This window comes from Triticum aestivum, chromosome 5B, assembly GCF_018294505.1.
Source record: "Triticum aestivum cultivar Chinese Spring chromosome 5B, IWGSC CS RefSeq v2.1, whole genome shotgun sequence".
NCBI classification, from domain to species: Eukaryota; Viridiplantae; Streptophyta; class Magnoliopsida; order Poales; family Poaceae; genus Triticum; species Triticum aestivum.
In genome coordinates, this window is record NC_057807.1 from 70,836,993 (window position 1) to 70,858,201 (window position 21,209).

Below are 21,209 nucleotides of genomic sequence, written 5' to 3' on the forward strand. Positions count from 1 at the left end.
ATATGAGGTACACGGATGTGAATGCATTATCTGAGTCGTAACCGGTCAGTGCCCGCGGGCGTTTGAGGGTCCGGATTTGCCAAGTCCCTCCTTAGATGCTCTTATCCTTTTTGGTTCTCCTTTCTCTTGCTTGGACTTTTTGGCTCTCTTTGACCAGGGTTCACAAAGCCGAATGAAGATTCATTGGTTCCCAAGCTTTGACCGCGTGCGCTTTACTTATTTTGCCCTCGCTTTGCTCGACAGATGGGATGACATATAATCGGCCGGTCCCCGGCCCACTGGCATGGAGACCCCACACCAAGACCTCTCCCCACACCCCACTGCCACATCACCATCCAGGTATGGCACGTCAGCGCCGTCCTCGAACTCGAAGAATTTCCGGGATCATGCATGCCGGTGCTCTGCAACTTTGCACGGAGAATACATCGGAAAATAAAGAAGGGCAAAGAGCGGAGAACATGTGTGTGTGTGTGAGTTAAAGCCGACGGGTCATGCGACGCTTCTGAGTTTTGATCGATCCATCCATCCATACTCATGGATGTGTTTACTTTGTGCGTACTTTGAGCCGGCCGGCATATGCATGTGTGCGTCCTTTTCCTCTCTTGTTTCTATCCCTATCCCAGGCCGCGCGCAGAGGCAGTCACGTCACGCGTCGCGGCATCATAAATCCATCGGTTATTAGTTTGGCCGGCGCGCAGTACGCGACCGTGCCGCATGCATTATTCCTCTTTCGTTAATAGTATAAACTTTTTTATTTTCTTGGAAAAGACCTGCATCCGTTATTATTATTAAAGAATAAAGGACCTCGAACATATTAAAATGTGAAGGAATGTTAAAATTACTGGTAAGATTTTGACAAAACCCCGATTTGTGATGTTTTCTGTCACAAGCGCACATTTCAAGGTCCGAAACTATCGAACGACCACTGTCGGGGTCAAAACGAGCACCTAAGTCTTTATAGACGGACGGACTCGAACAAAATCGTAGCCTCGAAGACCAACTCAATGAAGAAATGTCGTCTCTGCAATGAGTAGAAAACCTTAACCTACACTACTAGATTCGGTCAAGGCACCGAGATTCTCCTCTCCGTCATAGGCAACCGGAGCTGTAGGTAGAAGGGAAACGAACCACGAACTCGTCGGTTGTGCTTGGAGGGGATGGGTTCACCGTAGCCACATCTTATCATCGGAAGGAAAAAACAAGAAATATAACTTTTTCGTTTTTCCTTGAGTTTTTGTATGAGTGTATAAAAAACCTTTTTTTACCACCGTCGCACCTTTATTCTTTATCCTCTCTTTTAGAGCATCTACAGTCGGGCACCCCAAACCCACCTCATACGCCCGAACAGGCCGCCCGGTCACTGGCCGGTCACGATTTTTCGACCCAGACGGCCACCTCAAACAGGCCTTAAACGTCCGGGCTGACTGACATCCCTCGTATCCAACCCAAATATTGGGGCGGATATGGTTGCGCCCGGGCGCGTCCGCCATGTAGGACTGACGATGGGGTCCAACGCGGACTCGTCCGGAAATCCGGCGATCCGACGGATGCCTCCTCCGTCGCTGCGGTGTGAACGTCGCGTGGCGCCGCTCCGGCTCGCTGCCTGAGGCCAAAGCCGGCTATTTAAGTCGGACGGCGTCCCCCAACCCTAGCCCATCCACCTCTTTTCTCTCTGCGCCACCACCCGAGCACGTCTGCCTCCTCTCCCACGCTCTCCCATGCTCTCCGGCATCGCCATGGTCTGGCGGATGATCACCGCGTACGCTATGCTCACTCCCTGAGCACCGGAGGCAGTTCGTAGAGGGGATCCAGGCAAGGCGCGCCGCCCACATCGCTGTCGGGTTGCCTCTGGACTTGCCGGAGCCGGAGGAGGACTAGGGGCAGCAGCCGAAGGAGGAGGAGGGAGAGCCGCTGTCGGACCCGATGGAGGAAGAGGATCCGGAGGAGGACGAGGCGGAGCCACCAGAGCAGGGCTTCAACATGGCGAAGGCGGAGTTCGCAGTCACCCAAGCCGCGGAGATGACAGAGCAGCAAGCCATCCTGGAGTCCATCCAGGATGAGGCCTACGTGGAGGCTAACCGACAATTTTTCCGGCAGGAGCAGGCGGCGTCCGACGCGCTCTTCGCCGAACTCGGCGCGGAGATAGAGGAGGAGGAGGAGGAGACCAGAACGAAGCAGCCAGAGGCGTCGGAGGCTCGGGAGCTACAGTTGCTACCCATGCTACCGGAGTCGGGCACGGAGATTGTCGACATCTCCGACGAGTAGTAGCTAGATCTCTATGCAGTACGTAGGTTTTATTGTTTGCATGTTTTTTGTATGGATTTAAGAATCTGGTATGAGATGTTTGGATACAATTGTGCTAATTTGAGGAGTGCCCGATCATCGCCCGCGTGGTTGTGCTAATTTGAGGAGTGCCAGGTCACCGCCCGTAGACGCGTCCGCGGGCGTTTGAGGGGTCATATTTGTCATATGCGGTCGTAGATGCTCTTATTTTACCTTTTTCTCTTTCAATGGTAGACGGACCCACACGTCATTTGTCTTAATGATCCTTCAGTTACATGATGTAGAGCATAAAGATTAAAAAAACAAAAATTGTATTCTTTAAACAAATTTATAGAGAAAAGTGTCAATATATATCCCTACTACCATTGTTTTTTGGGGGGTTTTGCATTGCCATTTTACTACTCCCTCTGTTTCTAAATATTTGTCCTTTTAGAGATTTCAACAAGTGACTACATACGAAATAAAATGAGTGAATCTACATTTTAAAATATTTTTACATACATCCGTATATTGTAGTTCATTTGAATGTCTAGGAAGACAAATATTTAGGAACGAAGGGAGTACATGCAAGAAAGCAGTGGCAACGAAGAACGGGAAAAGAGCGGGCCTGCGTCAAAAGGAGGAGCGAAATTTGAAACCGACGACGGTCATGATGATCATGCCAACGATCCTGAGTTTCTGATGGATCGACGGATCGGTATTCACGGATGGATGTGTTTGCGTTGTGTTGTGCGGCACCTTTTTCTTTTGGAACAGTGCTCGGTTTGTGTCGTGCGTACTTTGCGCTGCGGCATATGCATATATGCATGCATGTGTACGGTGCACCTTTTTCTCTCGTTTTTATCTACCATCCTGGCCGGCGCGCAGATGCAGTCACGTCGCCCGTCGCGGCATCCATAAACCCATGGGTGAGTTTGGCCTCCGTCGCGTTGGCGCATGCATATGCCTCATGCGTCTTCTTTCATGATGATGCGTTGGGCACTCTTCATGCTTTTGCCCATTCCTTTTTCTTTCTCGTCCACGCATGGTACGTAACGTACGCACAGTCCTTTCTACGCACAATTCGCCCTCAGTGCACTTGATATTTTTTTGTCTCAAGAAACAAAACTATGCAAGATTAGCTTGCGCCAGCGCACACGCAGATACGTGTATTTGTGCACACATGCTATGTCACTGAACTCTCTCTCTCTCTCTCTCACACACACAATCCTACGCGTCGTGTACTATTTAGGTGTGATTTGTCCTGACCCTGTCAGCGATCCGATGTAGTATTGGATCTTGAGTGGATCTTGGGTGAACTGAACGGAACAGAGCGATCTCATCCATTACTACAGCGAAAGCACCCCTCCGCCTAGGCCTGCAGCAGCCTGCAGAGCTGCATCGGTCGCGTGTGACGGCGTAAATACGCGCCTCGCCACGCCGCCCATTAATACCCGTCACGCTTACACTTACGATCGATCCAGCGAGCCTGGCTTGGTCACATGCTCCTCGCTCGCTCGCTTGCTTGCAGCCGGCGTCGCTCTCGCTCTCGCCGGAAACGGAACATGGCGGGAACGGAGAGGAGGGCGGCCACCGAAAGCAGACGCCCATCGCTTGCAGCAGCAGCTGATCGACACAGACACACAGTAGTGCCACATCTCAGGCTGTGTGAGAGTGTTTATTTGTATACAACGCTACTACTCCCATAGCGTTTATTTGTATGGAGAGCGACTCATGCTGATGCTTTGCTACCGCTCAAATGATTAACCAGATATCAACATGACATACTGCTTTTTATATCATTATTAGGAGTACAGTATTTTGCGTGTCGACTGGAGTGATCCACGTACATCTTATTCTTAGATGGGGCCAGATTTATTATAACGTACAAAGATATAGCATATACTCCAGTTTGTATGCGAAATGCTAATCATTGCAGCTGTACACATTTTAGTTGGTCAATTCACACACGCACTCGAGTATCTGATGATTTCCACAAAAGAAAAGATGGGAGGCATTATCTTTTACATATACTCCTTTCGTCCCAAAATAAGTGTCTCAAGTTTAGTACAATCACCAAATTTTCACGGGTTTAGTTTAGTTTATTATAATTAGGTCTCGATGCGGGTACGGCTCTACTTTCTTTACATCACACCATCATGCGCCTGAAAAGCACACGATGGCGATGTATCACTTGCCATATTTCTAGGGTACCGTTTCATCATTATCTATCCATGCAGACCAGACTGCTCAGGAGAGAATTTCGGTATGCTTCAACATCATACCAGACCGGGGCCAGCCAAAACCACAAAATAAAATCTGAGCACAAGCATCTAGTGTTATACTCCAACATATCTTTTCCTTCTACAAATCAAAGAAATGCAACCAGCATAACCCCACCAAAGCTTGTATACACCGCATACAGCGAAAAACCACACAGCAACAAAATTGGAGTGCCTGGGTGTACACGACACCAACACAGGGTCGTCGGTTTACAAGATATATGGCATTTCAGTTCTTCCTGTGTGAGAAAATACCTGCCCCCCTTTTCAACCATAAACCGCCAATACGGATCACGCAGTCAGGGGTAGTAGAATCAAGAAGACGTCGTCGACTGTGCATCTGCTTTGGAAAGATATCAAGCAGTAGCTTCGTTCTCTTTGAATATACGAGGAAGGATCTCGTGGATGGTAATGTCCAAGGGCTCAGGGCTCCTGCCAAAAAAAAAGCGCCAAAGAAGAGGCATGGTACGCTATTAAAGCTTGTGATTACCATAAAGGGCAGGCAAGAGTGATGGTTATCCAACAGGTTGCGAAAGCAACCCCCAAAGGCATCAACTCAAGGTTGTAAAGCACTTAGCGGTGCAACAGCAGATGCATCTAAAGTTCACAAGAAAGGTGTTGTTGAGCATCACAAGATTGCGATGCGTAACGGGGTACATGCCAGCTAAAATGGAAGGCTAGCAGTTTCCTTTCTAAGCATGGAGAAATACCGGTAGACTTCTAGAAGAATATCCATGTGAGTGCATTATGTCCGTATCCTGGGTTGCTTGAGCCTTGCTAAGGAAAATTAATAATGCGGTGGTACAACTAGTTGATTATTTTGATTGCCGTGTTGACTTACTAATGCTGTCGATGGCTATCCTGAATTTAAGAGGAATCTTAAAGGATCAGCAAAACTTTAGCACAAGCAACATTAATAAATAGGCAATCATGGCAACAGGAGCTACAATAGAGACATATTTGGATAAGATTTTGACTTGACAGCTTTCAAATTGCCAAGTCACAGGTAGATGAACATATATACGGATCTTTGGACTGAAGAAGGAGAATTACCTGCACAATGCTCGTCCCTTCTCTGTTGTGCTAGCAACAAACCATATCTTCCGTAAAATTGGTGATTCAAATTGTACAAAGAACCCATCACTCTGGTCAAGCTTCCATTTTCTTGATCCTTGACCTTTCCAGACCTGCATATGACACGGGTCATGTTAGTCTCATCTTGTACTCCCTCTGTAAAGTAGTGATCTAAACGCTCTTATATTTCTTTACGGAGGGAGTACATTCTAGCACCAAAGATATCAAGGATGAAACAAACTGAATACCGGTTCAAGGGATGCAACATCAACACTATAGAAATGCAGATCACACCAACACAGAGAAGAGGTGAATCGAACCTGTGGATAGGAGATGATGCTCTTAGGTGCTACCATACAGGCAGCCTTTGAAAAAGACTCCTCAGAGTATTGCCGCAAATATGCGAAGCAACTGCCATGGGTATGGGGTGACTCAAAGGCCTACCAGAAAAGAGAGCACATAAGTGTTGATAAGTCGAAAATTTGGGATATAAGTTATAATGGTAAAGAAACAAATAGATATCTAAAAAAAAAAACTGATCCTTAGTACTCCCTCCATTCACTTTTATAAGACCTTGTAGACATTTAAGACAGCACCTAAAACAGTTCAATTTCAGCTGTCTTAAACGACTTACAAAAATGAACAGAGGGAGTACCATAAAACTTAAGGATTTCCCATTGCTTATGCACCGTATAAGTTTGAGAAGCAGCAAACAAAGAGTCCTGAAGCAGCATAATACCTTCTCAATGTTAACCACTGGGGCATATTTTTCAGTGTCAGTCTTCTGATCATCAAGAAGAAAATCGACCTTAGCATCCACCTTTCCTGTGTCATGCCAAACCTTTATCGCTGATTCAATCACACTGATAACAAATGAGAATATATTTTGTCCCATTTTTGCATCTCCATACTTTGTAACCTGCAATGGAAATACATAAATCATGAAACATACATGACAGGCCATGTTTTGTACACAACAGATGTCAATATCTTCTGTAATTTATGCGACAATCAAACTCATAACATTAAATATTTTATGCAGGTGATATAATCTACAACGTGCATCTGTATACATATTCGAATTTTGAGAAGAGCATTCAAGTGCATCTGAATTGGAATGCTAAAAGTGTAAAAACATGAAATTAAATAAAAAGGAATTGAAAAAACTATTCATGGGCTGCCTTGCTGATAAAACTTCTTGGTTCCTGTTTCTGCACTTTTATGAGGGTAGCAATTGCTGCAATAAAAAAACTCACCAGCTCCTTTTTCAATGACTGCAAGTTCTTCCCAATGTCAATATTGGAACGCAGGTTCTCCACATCAACAGCTCGCTTCTGTTCCCTTGCTAACTGAGTAAGCCTCTTGATCTTTCTCGCGACTTCTGTATTTTGTGGATTGTGCTGCAAAGCTATTTGAAAAGCAGATATTGCCTGCATGAGAACATAACGTAACATAATCTTAGTTATGAAATTAACACTGGTTCATCTCAATACAGAAATATACAGTTTGAGCAGATATTTTCCAGATTTCGGTCAGATAAGGAGAACATGGGCCATAGTTAAACAATTTGGCCACAAAAAACAGGCTTCGTAAGTGGATGCATGCAAACAGCAACAATAAAGGAATGCCATTGTATGGTTCATATAAAACCTCAACACAAAATAATCACATTCAAGAACAAGATGCATCTTATATTTTTTGGAACAATAGCATGTATAACGTAATATAGTGAAATAGACAACATTTTCAAAAAGCTTAAGACCTTGGTTCACCCATTATTTATCAATTTCACTACAAAGAGTATCAACTGAGTAGTCATCTGATCTACATCCTCAGATCTTTATTTTGCATACTTGCAATCAATAGAAACACTACTTAAAGCACGAATTTTTTAATGTGATTGTTTCTCAACTTGCTACAACATAGTTGACTTGGACACTTGGTCAAAGAGTACACTTTGCGGAACATTAAGGAAAAAGAGAGGGTGTGACCAAATCCCTCTCCCCTGTCGGTCAAAAGTAGTAAGTCATTTGCCTTTTACTCTAACCTCCTCATACTGCTCCATGGCCTCCAAAACACATCCTTTCCTGAAATAACCCTGTATTGTGGAAGAAGTTAGGAGCAAAATAAATGACAGAAGGTGAAGCAGAGTGCAATTTGGCATTTCTATACCTTCTCCCACTCTGGTTTCAGTTTTATTGTCGTCTCAGCATCAGCAAGTGCCTTATTAAGCTTAACCAGCTGCAGAAATGCAGCAGCTCGGTTGCTGGCAGTGATTTAAATAAAAAGGATATCAGAAGTTTCCAAAAAGTTTATTTCAATAAAAGCAATACATCACAACTCTTCAACTTAATGCCTGCTTTTTACTACTTGAAAGTTGGCTTGGCTCTCAGACCATTTTCTTTTTCTTTTGAGATTTCAGACCAATTAATTTGACACCTGCTTAGCAGCATAGATACCCTCAAGTTGCCGTTGCCAAATTTTGACAGCTTTAAGAAGACAACACAATCATTCTTAACTATATTTTTGGCTAGCAAATAAGGCCTCCCAAATCGTTTGATTATTGTAAGCCTAGAAAAACATTGTCGATAATAGATTCCAACTTAACTTCTCAAATAGAATTTACCGAATGATTTGTTTAGAACACATTGCATAATTGATTGCTTCCTTGATCTATATACGCAATAACAGATCCTCCTCGCTTCCCTCTATGTAGTTCCATTGCCTGCCCCTCATGATTGGATGGTTTAGGATTCAGTATCTCTACCTGACGGCTGGGAGAATATCTGGTGCACTAGGTGACCCAGTCTCAATTGGCATCCTTTAAAGTTTCAAAAAATTCTGAAAACTATATACATGACATAGATAATATTGGTACCTAACATGTCACAAAATTTCAAATCAACATTCATAACACAGGTCAAGATTTCCTTTTGACAAATTCAACTCTGAATAGTACCTAATGTAAGGCTTTAAAAATGGCCTATTATCAATATTGGTACCAAATTTATTAGTTTTGTTTTCTGAGTTATGTTGTGAATTTCTGTCAATAATAGATTCCAACTTAACTTCTCAAATAGAATTACCGAATGATTTGTCTAGCACACATCACATCACATGATTGCTTGCTTCCTTAATCTATATGCAATATCAAATCATCCTCATTTCTTTCAATGTAGTTTCATTGCCCGCCCCTCGTGATTGGATGGTTTAGGATTCAGTCTCTCGCCTGAGGGCTGAGGTGCTGACTGCCTAAATCAGTTAGTGGGGTTGCTTAACTTTCTTCCACACTCATTCTCACCGGTCATCATGTGCCTCATATAGTCATATTTCAATCTATGTCAAACAGGCAAAGTGTGGGTTTATGATAGAATCAACAACACTGCTTCCACAACAACAACACCATGTAAGGTATACCCTAATCATAACCGGCTATGCGAAGTAAGAAATCTTAGAATACTTATACATAACAACTGAAGAAGTCGCCTCTTTTTGCTTCGAGCAGAAAGTACTGGGCCTAGAAGGTTTTCCTACACTTGGGAATATTAGTTGCATCCAGAAGTAAATCTTCACGAGGCAATGATAGAAATAATATTTTCTCTGTCTTGGATCGTATAACAGGCACTTTGGAAAGGGTTTGTCTTGTCACATGTGCGCTAAACCTGACGCATGGTAGAGCACAGCAAACACTGTGCATCGATGGGCTATATCGCAGAAATGTGAATAATCGCTAACATCAGATTATTGGAAGCATACAAGCTTAATTTCCAGTGGCATAGAAACAACACCACGGAAGGCTTATTAGCTGTTAATGTAGTTTCAACACCAATACAGCTATTTATAAGTCTAAAGCTCTGGAACTTAGGCCTCCTTTGGTCCATAGGATAGGAATGTTATAGGAATTGGAAATGAGATGGCATGTGTCTCAATTCCTATAGGAAAAAAGATGCCATTTATTTCACAGGATTGAAATTTGCAATGCTCGCCAGGCGGCAACACGGCGACACACAAATCAAACCTCAGGGCACATGGATCCCAAAGCCTAAATCCACAACACCGCAACATATGTGCTAACGCCGCGCATTTCCTCATTCCATCTGACCAGCTGACCAAACAAGCGCACGCACGATCTCAAGACATCTCCCCCCGAAGAGATCGATCAGAGCAGTAGGGTTTCGCGCACTGAACGAGCGGAGATGGGAAGGGAGGGAGAGGGGGCACCTGTAGAGGGTGGGATTGTCGGAGTCGAGCTTGATGGCCTGCGTGTAGAGCGCGGCGGCCTTGAGGTAGTTCCCGGACTTGAAGTGCTCGTTCCCCTGGTCCTTCAGCTCCGCCGCCCGTCCACCGCCTCCGTCCGCCATCGCCACCGCCGCCGCCGCCGAGGGTTACAGGGGTTAGGGTTTTGGGGTCGCGAGCTCCTCGTCTTCTTTCAGTTTTTGGTCCTCCTTTCTTTTCCTCGGCCAAGAAAGCACGTGTCTAGTTTTGCCTCTCTTTTTTTCATTTTCTAACACATACACACGCATACATCGAAAGTGTACACTGGGTGCGAACCAACCTGTGGTTGGATTGTTAGAGGGACTGTGGTATCTCCAGCACGCCAGGGTTCAAATACTGGTGCTCGCATTTATTTCTAGATTTATTTCAAGATTTCCGGCGATGCGTATTCAGTGGGAGGAGACGTTCCCGGCGACAACGAGGTGCCTACGGTGACTTCGTAATTTTCAAGATGATATGTCGGTTCGGTCTTTCGGAGGTGCTCATAGGGGTAGGGTGTGCGTGTGTGCGTTCATAGGGATGAGTGTATGCGCGTGTATATGAGCGCTTGTGTCTGTACTGATGTTCAAAAAAGAAATGTACATTGGGTAGCAAGTAGCCATGGAGCTGCAAATTTTGAACTGGATTCAAATTGCAAGCTTCTTTTATATTACTTTGTCCGTTGACTCCGTTCAAACTTAGGAGATGTATTTGGTTTATCAAGTTTAGTATCGACTACCAAGTACTGGTACGACTCGGAACAATGTGCATCATAAGCATCACTGCCGCACAAGTCACAACGATAGAAACCGGCATCGCTGCCGATATCCATTCCATCACACGGGGAATTCGTAAAAGGGGGTGAAGGTCTTCCAAAGCTACGTCCCAAAAAGTAGGGACGTGGGACAAGACGGCATCATTCAATCTGATGAATTGGATCATAGGGTTTCACCTGAAAACCACAGGGATGCCGCCACCGCATCTCGAGCCAGCAATGAGACCTCCAAGGGAGAGATGACCTCGGTGCAAGGATTTTGCGCCCCTTGGTCGAGTCAACGGTTTAGAACTTGAGATCCTAGGCCAAACTACCGACAGACCAGGGCAATAAATGTGTGAAATTTGTTTTTTCATGTGCTGTTCTTCACATAAAGATTATTAGCTATTTGCCTGCCTCATGTGACTTCTGAGTGAAACGGGTTGTTTGTGATAAGACAAACAAGTCGGCGGTTAATCTGATTTGTTGTAGTGTTAGTAGCTGTGATTATTGCTACTCGCTCCAATCTATATCAATTGTCACTGATTTTATATTCCCTCCGTTCCAAATTACTCGTCTCTGGAATGGATGTATCTAAAACTAGAATACATCTAGATACATCCATACGTGCGACAAATAATTCGGAACGGAGGGAGTACTTGTTTCTATGCACTATGTACGCGAGGGAACTGGACAATGTGTTCTCTCTTCTGAGCTTTTGTTATCCTCCTGAGTCAAACAACGCCAAGCACTTTCACCGGATCATTCTTCTTTTTCTCTGCTTCAAGATCCTATGTGGACTTTGCATCTTGGCTGGTGAGACCCATTCAGGCATAACAAATGGTGGATGCAACCATTGAGGCCAAACACTGCATATAGCCCGCAATCATTCTTATCAACAAAACCTGCCTAGGGCCTACGGGTCATCAACTTTTTTTCTCGGAGAAGAAACAATGACGTGGCATGAGCCATGAGTCGACGCCAGTTTCAGATGAGAGATCTTCATTATCTGCGAACAAATATCTCACGAACTTTTTCAGATGACAACAAATGGGCACTCCATTGTTTGGTAAATAACTAGAATAAAGCACCCGCGTCTACATTTTTTTCCCTAGGCTTATCAACACATTGCCACCACATATCATATATGCTGAGTACATCACACATAGACAAAGTTATAAATGCTAGCATGTTCACAGATTTGCACTTCAGAGTCTTGTTAATTACATCACACACAGGACGATTTACATAAAGAAGACATATTCACAAATTTGCGTTCGTAAGTTAGAAAGTATCCAACGGGGAAATAAAGTACGTGTGGGCATTTGTCCATTATTTCCACGTTATGCTGTAAATCTATCGCATTCGTCTCCTCTTACCATTCAGTCTCTGCTTGACATCTGTTGTTAATAGTCTGCTGCGGCTGGTGAAGATCAAATAAAAGAATGGAGGTCAGCAGTGGCCATTGCAAGAGCATGTTATTATGCGATGGAATCATGTCAACAGCCAGACACCATCACCAAACTCACCCTATACAAACAAGAAGTGGTCATCGCCAATATTGAGCCCATCTATGGATGGTCTCAACCATTTGAGGGAACAATGCGCTGACACTATCGTTGATAAGACCCTGGAAGAAATGTATAGCCTCCTCATCGTCCAGATCCAGCCGGAATTTCTCCTGAACCTGACGATGCACACCGCAAAAGGAGGAAACGACATGTGATTATACGCTGCTCTGCTCTTTGTGAACAAAAAAATCCACTCATAAAACCAATTTAATTACCTTAAGCGTTGCATTTTCCTCGGCAGAGATATCTGGAATACTTGATCTTTCCATCAACGTGAAGAGATTCAATATAAGGCTGCTGTTATTCCTTAAAATGTTGTATGCTTCACAGCAGTAGGACTTGAATCTTGTGTAGTATTGGCTGAAATCCAAAAGGCAAGTTACAGCAATTCAAAGAGCTGTAGCAAATGGATAATAATTCAAGTATTGACAGAACGGATCAACAAATTACCTTTCTGTGCCACCCATGGCCTCGACCATTTCTTTACATAGTTTCATTGGAGGTGGAAATGGCTTTGGATCTCGACCCAGAATAAAACCAAAGTCCACATGGAAAAGGCACCCGTCATCTCTTATAAGAAGATTATCTAGATGCCTAGAGAGAAATAGAGAGGGAGGGGAAATCAGCAATTTGTTATTCCTCACAAACTGCATATAGCTCATGTAGACAAATGGACTGGAAAAAAAGAACTGGATGCCATTGTCAGCCAACCAGACCCTTGCTATTGATAAAAATTTCTATAGAAATACCCCGACAATAGACAGATTTACAAGAATGAGGAGAATTCCATCTTGTTGACGCTATAAATCAGAATATCAGTCACAATTAATAAACACCTAGTTGAGCTATATAATCCTTACAAAATGGTACACGAAAAACAACCATTTTCATCACTGAACAGTAATCAAGAGAAATAAAAATGAAGCGGGGCACTCGAATAAATTATGTTTCCTCTAGATGAAAATGAATGGAGTTGAACATGCAGCATCACAGTTGAAGATTGCTGAATGTACAGAAAACTGAAACAAATGCTTCTGTATATTCATTTCTAAGCATAAAGGATTAGCTATCCTAATTCTTATACAGATACGGAGTACTTAAAAAGAGAAGGCACCAACCTGTCTCCAACACCCATAATGTATGTAATGACAGAGTAACCAGCACAACTTTTTATAAAAGTTTCCAAGCATTGGGCAGTTATACCAAAAGGACCATCTTCATCAGGATGGAACTTTTGCAGGTAACTTGTAATACTGCGATGTTCTGATATAATCTGCGAACAAACAACAACTTAAATCAACAAACTACTTCAGAATGAATCTACAATATGTAGAAAATTTTGTTACAGTGTAAAACATAACCAGTCTTCCAAAAACCGGCATTAGCTACTGGCTTCCATGATCTTCAAATACTCTCAAATTACCTGTGCAAGCGGGCTGGAAGGAATGAATTCAACCATCCCTTCATCCTGTCCAGTTGCAAGAACTTGGTATGGAGTAAGGTGCAAGTCCATGTTTTCTAGTTTGAGCAATCGGTCCATTAAAGAGACCATTTGAATGACCTACAAAGTTAATCACGAATTAGTCATGATATCCCTACCTTCCAAACAAGTAGGTAGGTACTGAGATGTACACTGAGACCAATATTTAAATAATAGCACATGAACGGTCACCATATCTTTAAGCATCTATATGCTGCATGTTGCCTCATATGCAGCTCCACTATTGTAAAAAGGATGTATCTATTTATACAATGGCATGGTGCCTATGCTAAACATAGGCTATCTATGCATTGAAATTTACATATACATGCACCACAAAAACAGGAATGTGATATGCAGCTCATGGTTAGTACTCTTGTAGGAACTATAACCACCGTATTCTCAACATGACTGAGTAACACAGAAGAGCGACCTAAGATCGATGCTTAAGCAGAAAGTGTCACTGATTTAAAAACAATGATTGGACACAGTTATGTGCCTTTGAAAGAAGACTCAAGTCAGCATGCAATCACATGCAATGCGTAATGTTCAAAAAAAATATAGCTTAAGTGGCAAGTTAGCAAGGATTGAAGATATGACTGGCCTGCTTCAAAGGAATATCACAATGTAACCACTAGTTCAGAATGTAAGATCCAGTATGTAAAGACGGTGATACATGCCAACATACAGACTATAACAAAAGCCAAAAATGATTTCCACTGAATGAGAATCAGACTTGAATAATTACCAATTGATCCTGGCGGAGGTCATCACCCTTTTTGAAAATCATCTTGGACGTTCCCCCATTTGCCGTCTTAAATGTAAGACGCAATGGAATTAAGGAACTCTTGAATATAGATGACTCTTGAGGCACAACACCAGTAAGGAGAAGCGTAGGTGCTAATGGTGAACGAATTGGCTGGAAAGGATTTATCAGAATTAGTCAATCCAAGCAACTAAGACAAGTTAATCTACACAATCCTTGTTTTTCTAGCATTGAAGAACAGTAAACGTGAGCATTTGTAACAAGTTTTACCTCATCAAAGTGGGTAAGCTCACTGTGAACTCCTGATAACAACTGTCTCAGTTTCTCGATTTTCTTTTCTGCATTACCACGGGTATTTCTTACATCCTTCATAATAGAACATAATTGAGCAGTGAGTTCCGTTTGACGTGATAAACTCTGCCACAGTCGAAACCCATCTTCATCCCCATCCTCCCTAGCAACCATCTGTTAACAGAAACAATGATACATAATGAAAGATTACGTATCAGGAACAGGAAGGATAGAGCTAACATGATGCGTCCAAAAAGGAAGGGAACATACTTTCATCATTTCATCTTCAAGCATGTCATACGTACTGTAGTATCGTTTTGCATATGCATGATCATGGAGCTCAACAACCACATACCAGCGAAGGAAACTAGCAATTTCAATGTTTGATAAAGCTGAAATGGACAAAAGATCATAACACATGCTTGAGTTTTCTCAGTAGTCACATAACAAAGAAATGCTGATCCAGTAACCAGATGTGACAAATGACTCATGATCACATTCATTGTAGAATTTAATTAGAAGGATAGATCATACCGCGGTTTACAAGAAAGTGTGCCAGACGTGACTTGTCTGATCGTTCAAATCGAAGAGCTTGCACTAACTGGAGTAAGTAGCATTGCAATTCTTCATCATCAGCCCTTTCAAGTACGCTCACAGCATAAGCACGGACCTTTGCACAAAAAATACAACTTAGGATATAATATTTAGGAGGGCATGAGATGATAAAATCTGTCATCCAGATTCAAATGTACTAGTTACTCGGTCATTTTTTACTTACTAAGAGGTGGGAGAATCATCTATAACCTTAAGAAAACCTTTTTGGTCGGAAAGAAAAATGTGCTAGTAGCGGTGCAGGAGAAAGTTCTTTTAAAGAAGGTTAAGAAATGAAAGCTCACAGGCTAAAATAGAAAAACTCATGTTTGTACTCCAGGTAAGAAGCCAGCAGCACCGGTAATATTTTTCATATACATGCCAATCCCAACACAGAATAGGACGGTTACATAAATCTAGTATACAAGATAAAATGAGCAGACAGTGTCTCTACTGCACCAGAGCAAGCGATATATGAGAGAAGTATGTGTAAGTGATGGCAGAACTGAATAAACAGACCCGACAAAAGGAACACATGTCTTCTAGATGTCATACCACGTTTTTTTCAAAAAAAAAATCTAGAATGGGAATTGCATAATTATTAGTGACTAATTCAGTTAAAAGAAGAAAGGGCAACAAACAAAAGCCTCTATCAATGAAAGAGCAATACAAAAACAACCTCACATACATTTATTAAAAACAGAAGCACGGACAGAGGTGCCTAGATAGCTTACTTCCTCGCTTTTAAAATCTGATGAGAGAAGCTCTAATGCATCAGCCACATCAATTGTTTCCCACCTTCCAATCAATTCAACCGCTTGTTTAGCTTCCTGCCCATTATAACATACTAAAGATAAGAAGCTGCCAGATAATTTATAAATTAGACCGAGGTATGTGGATTTAGTATCTCCAAAAAATTTAACAGTCTGCCAAGTCCTTTAGAGCATATGCAAGCAAAGAAACATCCCCTGGTTTCCTTTGATGCACATATGAAGTATGACAATCAATTGAGATATTGATATTTTTACTAACTTGGATATCGCTCCAATCCACTGAGCGGAGAAATTTTGTAAGAGCTTTCTTCTCAGACATCAAAGAGAAACGGAATTTCCACACCAATTGCTTCTCATCTGGTAGTATAGTCCGTGTAGGAGGACATTTGATGATTCTTTGAAGCGACCTGCCCACAAAGCACAAAGTTATTTAACTAGAAACCGACAATAGTATATTCCTATTAAGCTAAGCACCTGGATCGTGCTTCTTGCCACTTCTGATTCATGCAGGTAACATAAAAATGTGTTTGCCTCATTAATTTATTTGAGAAAATCAAGATATTAGCAACCATTGAAATTAGCAGCATTCATCATGGGACTTTCTATTCTCTGAGTGCTACTACAGCATGATGGTGGTACCACATGAAGATCATAAGGTGAAGGAGAAACAACAAACGCAACAAAACATACTGCAGTTTGCACTCACTTTCGCTCATTTGAGCTTGGTTTCAGATCTTTATCAATTATTCCACGAGTCAAGCTCCTGGCAAGCTTTAACTGCTTGTGCTCAGATGGGTTGGTTCGTCCAAGTTCAGGATCCCACACGGTAACAAGCTCGTTTGATAATGATACAGGGGTTGGTGCATAGAAATTCGCTCCAGATTCCTGAGCAGGAAAAAAATCAGAGTAGAATTTTTCGTGAACATCACTATATTTCTTGCATTTAAACAAATATCAGATTACTCAACATTTCAAAAAGATTTTTTTTTTCTCCTTTATCTATGAATAGTTACCAGAGAATGAAAGAACACACAGATGAAAAAATGGTAACATGCAGAATGAAAAGAAGACACATAGAAACTGAACGGAGAATCGATGTTAACCTGGAAGACAACTCTGTGTTCAAAACTACAGAATTCAACAACTAGGCTCGGGAAAGAATTCTCCAGCCTTTCACACTCCTTCTCCTTAACTTTGTCGATCGCACTGAAGGCCAGACGGTCCAGCCAATCCACATGCTGTATCTGCCCTCTCTCGTACTTGTTAACGAGCCTCTCCAACCGCTCAATTTCCCCTCGCTCATTCTTAGGAACCTACAGGTACTAACCGATACGAAAAGTTAAGCTCGCCTTGAGGTGATAGAAGCAAACAACAGACGCAGAGATTGATGATCCTAAAAAAAGGTTGCCCACCTTGCCAGGGGTTGTAGTAGGTACTCTTCCGTCTGCCTCCTTTTGGGGCCATAGCTGCAGCTTCTGCTTCCCTGTTTTAAGCTGTTTCTTGCTGTTGAACAGAAATATGGTGGCCCCACCAACAACACTTTTGCCCTCACCAGACGACACATCCCAAACCTACATCAATCAACAATACAAAAGCACAGTTCAAAAGTCAAACAACATACTAACGAGTTATATCAACCTGTCAAGATAGTTTCGTTTTGTTATAATTCAAAATCCGTGATAGATATAGACGGTGTACCGTGAAAGCGAGCTGCGCGAGCGAGGTTAGGTCCCTGTATTTGGTGCACAGCGTGATGAGTTCGTTCCAGCAGTACGGCGGTCCTGACGATTCGAGCCTGGCACCAAGGTTACAAGAAGTTACTAATGGTGGCGATGTGAATAAGAGCTAATCGCATACTTCTGGTTGTTAAGTAACGGAATAATGACGATATCATATTAGATCTGTAGTTTCTGGGTTGCTACAGTACAACAGTAACATAACCTGCTGGCTGCTGTCCTCTTCAATATTATATGAAACATATGCCATTCCAAATCCTTTTAATTGTTTTTGCTAAAAATGCTTACTGCTCACCTCTTATTGAAACACTTTCATTGCCTGAAATGTATTAATTTATCCATACTCACATAATTACCTATGTTTTTTTATGTCTACATCTAGGAAGAAGAAATCACAAGTTGATTAAAAATGTTAAGGTATGAAATTCTCTCCTCAGTGACCTCTAGATGTACTTTTAGCACGCTTCAGTGTGCAATCACTCCAATGCTTTCGTCACTTCCCAGTTAAATCTTTTATTAACTCCCTTTTTAGCTTAAAAGATCTTTTTTGTGCGAATTTTTTAGCTTAAAAGATTGAATTTGCAGATTCTTTTCCTTCCAAATTGTGATGTTCTGAATCAACACTTCCCATTGCTGACACATGGAATTGCCCAAGTTTTGCTTAATGAGCTCGCATCGTAATTAGGCAAAAGTAAACTTATTCCCCGTTCCATTTACTTCAACACGGTTGTCTTCAGCTGTGCTATCTAGACATAACGTACTGACTTTTCATTTGTGCTTTCTGAACACCTTGGCTATTTTACAGGCCTTGGCTATTTCAGTTTACCAAATTTATTCCAGGAGAATTTATCTTAGATTGCAACCTCACATTTAACAAAGTTCATTCATCCATAGGTTTCTGCAGACCATCTAGTCTAGTAGATATACAGATCGTATGGGGAGACGGGACAGAGCGAGAGTACCTTGTGTTGACGGGAAGGCCGAACTGGATGCCGTCGATGTAGAGCTTGCACTCGACGAAGAGCTCCGAGACCTTCTTGTCGAGACCATCTGCGAGGAAGCAAGAAAAGGGAAGGTCAGAAGAGAACACAAGAGAGATTTGGGGATGAGGGGAGAGGGGGCAGGGGAGGGAGCGAGAGTGAGCGCCTTGAGCGGGAGGCGGGATGGGGGCCTGGAGGACGCGGAAGGTGAGGGGGAGGCTGATGTCGCAGGAGAGGAAGAAGCGGAACTCGCTGCTGTTGCTGCTTCCCGCCCCCGCCGCGCTGGTCCTGCTGATGCCGACGGCCGCCGCCGCCATGGACGGCCGGGGGAACGGCCGGCGAGCGGAGGTGGGGAAGCGAGGGGCGCGAAGCGGTCCCGCCGGCGAGGAGGTTCTTTTTTTTTTCCGGGGGGACACGGCGAGGAGGTGGCGTGCGGGCTGCCTCGAATCGTCTCGCGGAAAAGGAGACGAACGGAGAAGTGTTGTAGACGGAGATGGAGAGGACAGAGGACTCGTCGGGTGGGCCGGGCTTATATGTTGGGCTCGATCAGTCCGCACGAAGGTACAATGGCCCAGAAACGGCCTTGGATAGTGCTCTCACCACTTCAATTTTCATCTTTTCTAAACAAATACGAATAGCCTGAAAAAATATGAATACAAATACATATGCTGATCGGATGTGTTACTCCAATATAAATATATATCATATGTTTATACAAGATTCAAAACAGATACGAATAATAGCGACATATCTTTCCCTACTAATAAAGCAGCGATTGCTTCTGGTGGTACGTCGTCGGCGATTTTGCAAAAAAGTGGCTAATCTAAAAAACGATTTGTTCTTAAAAAAGGACCCTGCAGTTTATATTATTCAACCCACGACCGCAGGAAAGGGAAGGGCCGATGCTTGGTTGGTGGTCTGGGCGGCGGATCCGGCGGTGGGGCAGACGGATCATGTCGGAGTAGCGCGAGGCTGACGGAGAGGTGGCGGCCGGAGGCAGGGCGTGCTCCAAGGCGGCCCAGGCGGCGGATCAATGGGCGCTCCTCTCGGTCGTCCTCCTCTCGACCGTAGGACAGGCAAGAGGCGGCTCTTGGTTGTGGTCTGGGCAGCGGATCCGGCTGCTCCGGCGCGGATACGGCGATGGGGCGGACGGATCGAGGCGGAGGAGCACGAGGCCGACGGAGAGGTGGCCGGCCGGAGGCGGGCCGAGCTCCAAGGCGGCGGGGTTGTTCCATGGTGACTTCCCTATAGAAAACAAAGATTAGAAACAGAGAGAAGAAGAAGGTAAAAGTCGAGAGAGAGAAGGAGAGAGGGGGAAGTGACAGCTCCTGGGTTGGCCTGCTCGTGGCACAGCTGGAGCTCCTCTCCAGGCGCGGTCGGAGGCAGGGAGGCCGGGCTACTGGAGTGGCAAAAAGGGGGGATTTGCGAAGGGGGGGATAGAAACGAGTGCGGTTGCGTGCTTTTGCTGTAAGAAGAAGAAATATGTTTATTATCAGAATAAATAGTACCACCTCGCTCCTTTGTAATCAATCGAATCAATTTATATACGGCGGTTGCTTGATGCAGCAACAAGCAGAGAAGGGAACAGATTAAACTCAATGGAAGGCTAAAGGAACAACTTAAGCACACAAGCAGCGGCTGCTTTGAGGCATCAACAACCAGAGGAAGGGAACAGCAGGAAGAAGTACAATCCAATCGTCAGGAGGACGACGGCCCCTTGAGGAATAGAAAATCCGTCAATACAGTATGAAGCTAGCCGGCTTGGATCACCGGCCACACTCCTCAAACAAATTTACCAGTGTACAAGTTGAAAATGCGTGACACACGGTGTCACCGGTGGCTGTCGCCTGCCGCCCCTTGGAGAGCAGCGAGCCCTGCCTGGCAAAGCCCGCACCTTGCACAGGCGAGCACGACAGTGCCTCCTCCAGCGCAGCATCGAAGCGCACGGACGGCGGGAAGCTTCGCGGCAGGACCCAGCGGTGGCGAATGAAGATGAGGACAGTGAGAGGGAGAGGAAGAATCGAGACGAGAGGACGACAGGATAAGATTTCAGCGGTGGGGGGAATCAGGGGATAAGGCGTGCACGCTGTCGTGTGTACCCAAGCGGTGGGGCGGCTGGGCCATAGGTGGGTGTTAGCTCGGCTTCCTGCGAGGTTAGTCAGGCCCAAGTAGCTGGCCCGTGGTAACACATCCAAGTGTACTTTATCTAAAAAAAACATCCAAATGTATGGTGTTTGCTTAAAAAATTCTAAGTGTACGGGGTCAATTCAAATTACGTGGTTGGATTGCTAGAGTACTAATTTGCACATGGTCCTTCTCAAAAAAGAAAATTGCACATGACCATGCAGTTTGATTATAAAAAAATCAAAAAAATTATAGATAGATCAAAATTTAA

At 43.8% G+C, this 21,209-nt stretch overlaps 2 protein-coding genes across 2 annotated transcripts; both read right to left on the reverse strand.

Annotated features, from left to right (window-relative positions):
* Positions 1 to 4,565: 4,565 nt before the first annotated feature.
* Positions 4,566 to 10,121, reverse strand: LOC123110460 (serine/threonine-protein phosphatase 5). The gene is made up of 8 exons (XM_044530985.1): positions 9,840 to 10,121; positions 7,791 to 7,884; positions 7,666 to 7,716; positions 6,875 to 7,048; positions 6,358 to 6,537; positions 5,939 to 6,058; positions 5,598 to 5,731; positions 4,566 to 4,976 (listed from the first exon to the last, which is right to left on the reverse strand). The coding sequence occupies exons 1-8, from the start codon at positions 9,977 to 9,979 to the stop codon at positions 4,901 to 4,903; spliced, it is 969 nt and encodes a 322-aa protein (XP_044386920.1). The 5' UTR covers positions 9,980 to 10,121; the 3' UTR covers positions 4,566 to 4,900.
* A 1,683-nt stretch (positions 10,122 to 11,804) lies between these two features.
* LOC123110461 (phosphatidylinositol 3-kinase, root isoform) lies at positions 11,805 to 21,027 on the reverse strand. Its single transcript, XM_044530986.1, has 19 exons — positions 20,611 to 21,027; positions 18,981 to 19,453; positions 18,797 to 18,884; positions 17,797 to 17,893; positions 17,511 to 17,669; positions 17,202 to 17,411; positions 16,805 to 16,983; positions 16,358 to 16,505; positions 16,060 to 16,155; positions 15,269 to 15,404; positions 15,005 to 15,126; positions 14,714 to 14,908; positions 14,426 to 14,596; positions 13,621 to 13,758; positions 13,316 to 13,470; positions 12,648 to 12,791; positions 12,413 to 12,557; positions 12,156 to 12,313; positions 11,805 to 12,049 (listed from the first exon to the last, which is right to left on the reverse strand). The coding sequence occupies exons 2-18, from the start codon at positions 19,129 to 19,131 to the stop codon at positions 12,176 to 12,178; spliced, it is 2,472 nt and encodes an 823-aa protein (XP_044386921.1). The 5' UTR covers positions 19,132 to 19,453; positions 20,611 to 21,027; the 3' UTR covers positions 11,805 to 12,049; positions 12,156 to 12,175.
* Positions 21,028 to 21,209: the final 182 nt, after the last annotated feature.

What these genes read in the sequence shown, in the direction of transcription:
- LOC123110460 (XM_044530985.1), bottom strand. Translation starts at nt 9,979, where the DNA reads ATGGCGGACGGAGGCGGTGGACGGGCGGCGGAGCTGAAGGACCAGGGG. An exon ending in TGAAACCAGAGTGGGAGAAG is followed by an intron (nt 7,717 to 7,790) that starts GTATAGAAATGC and finishes TCCACAATACAG; the next exon opens with GGTTATTTCAGGAAAGGATG. An exon ending in CAGTGGTTAACATTGAGAAG is followed by an intron (nt 6,059 to 6,357) that starts GTATTATGCTGC and finishes CTTTTCTGGTAG; the next exon opens with GCCTTTGAGTCACCCCATAC.
- LOC123110461 (XM_044530986.1), bottom strand. Translation starts at nt 19,131, where the DNA reads ATGGCGGCGGCGGCCGTCGGCATCAGCAGGACCAGCGCGGCGGGGGCG. An exon ending in CTACTACAACCCCTGGCAAG is followed by an intron (nt 17,412 to 17,510) that starts GTGGGCAACCTT and finishes TAGTACCTGTAG; the next exon opens with GTTCCTAAGAATGAGCGAGG. An exon ending in CTTCCAGCCCGCTTGCACAG is followed by an intron (nt 13,471 to 13,620) that starts GTAATTTGAGAG and finishes GTTTGTTCGCAG; the next exon opens with ATTATATCAGAACATCGCAG.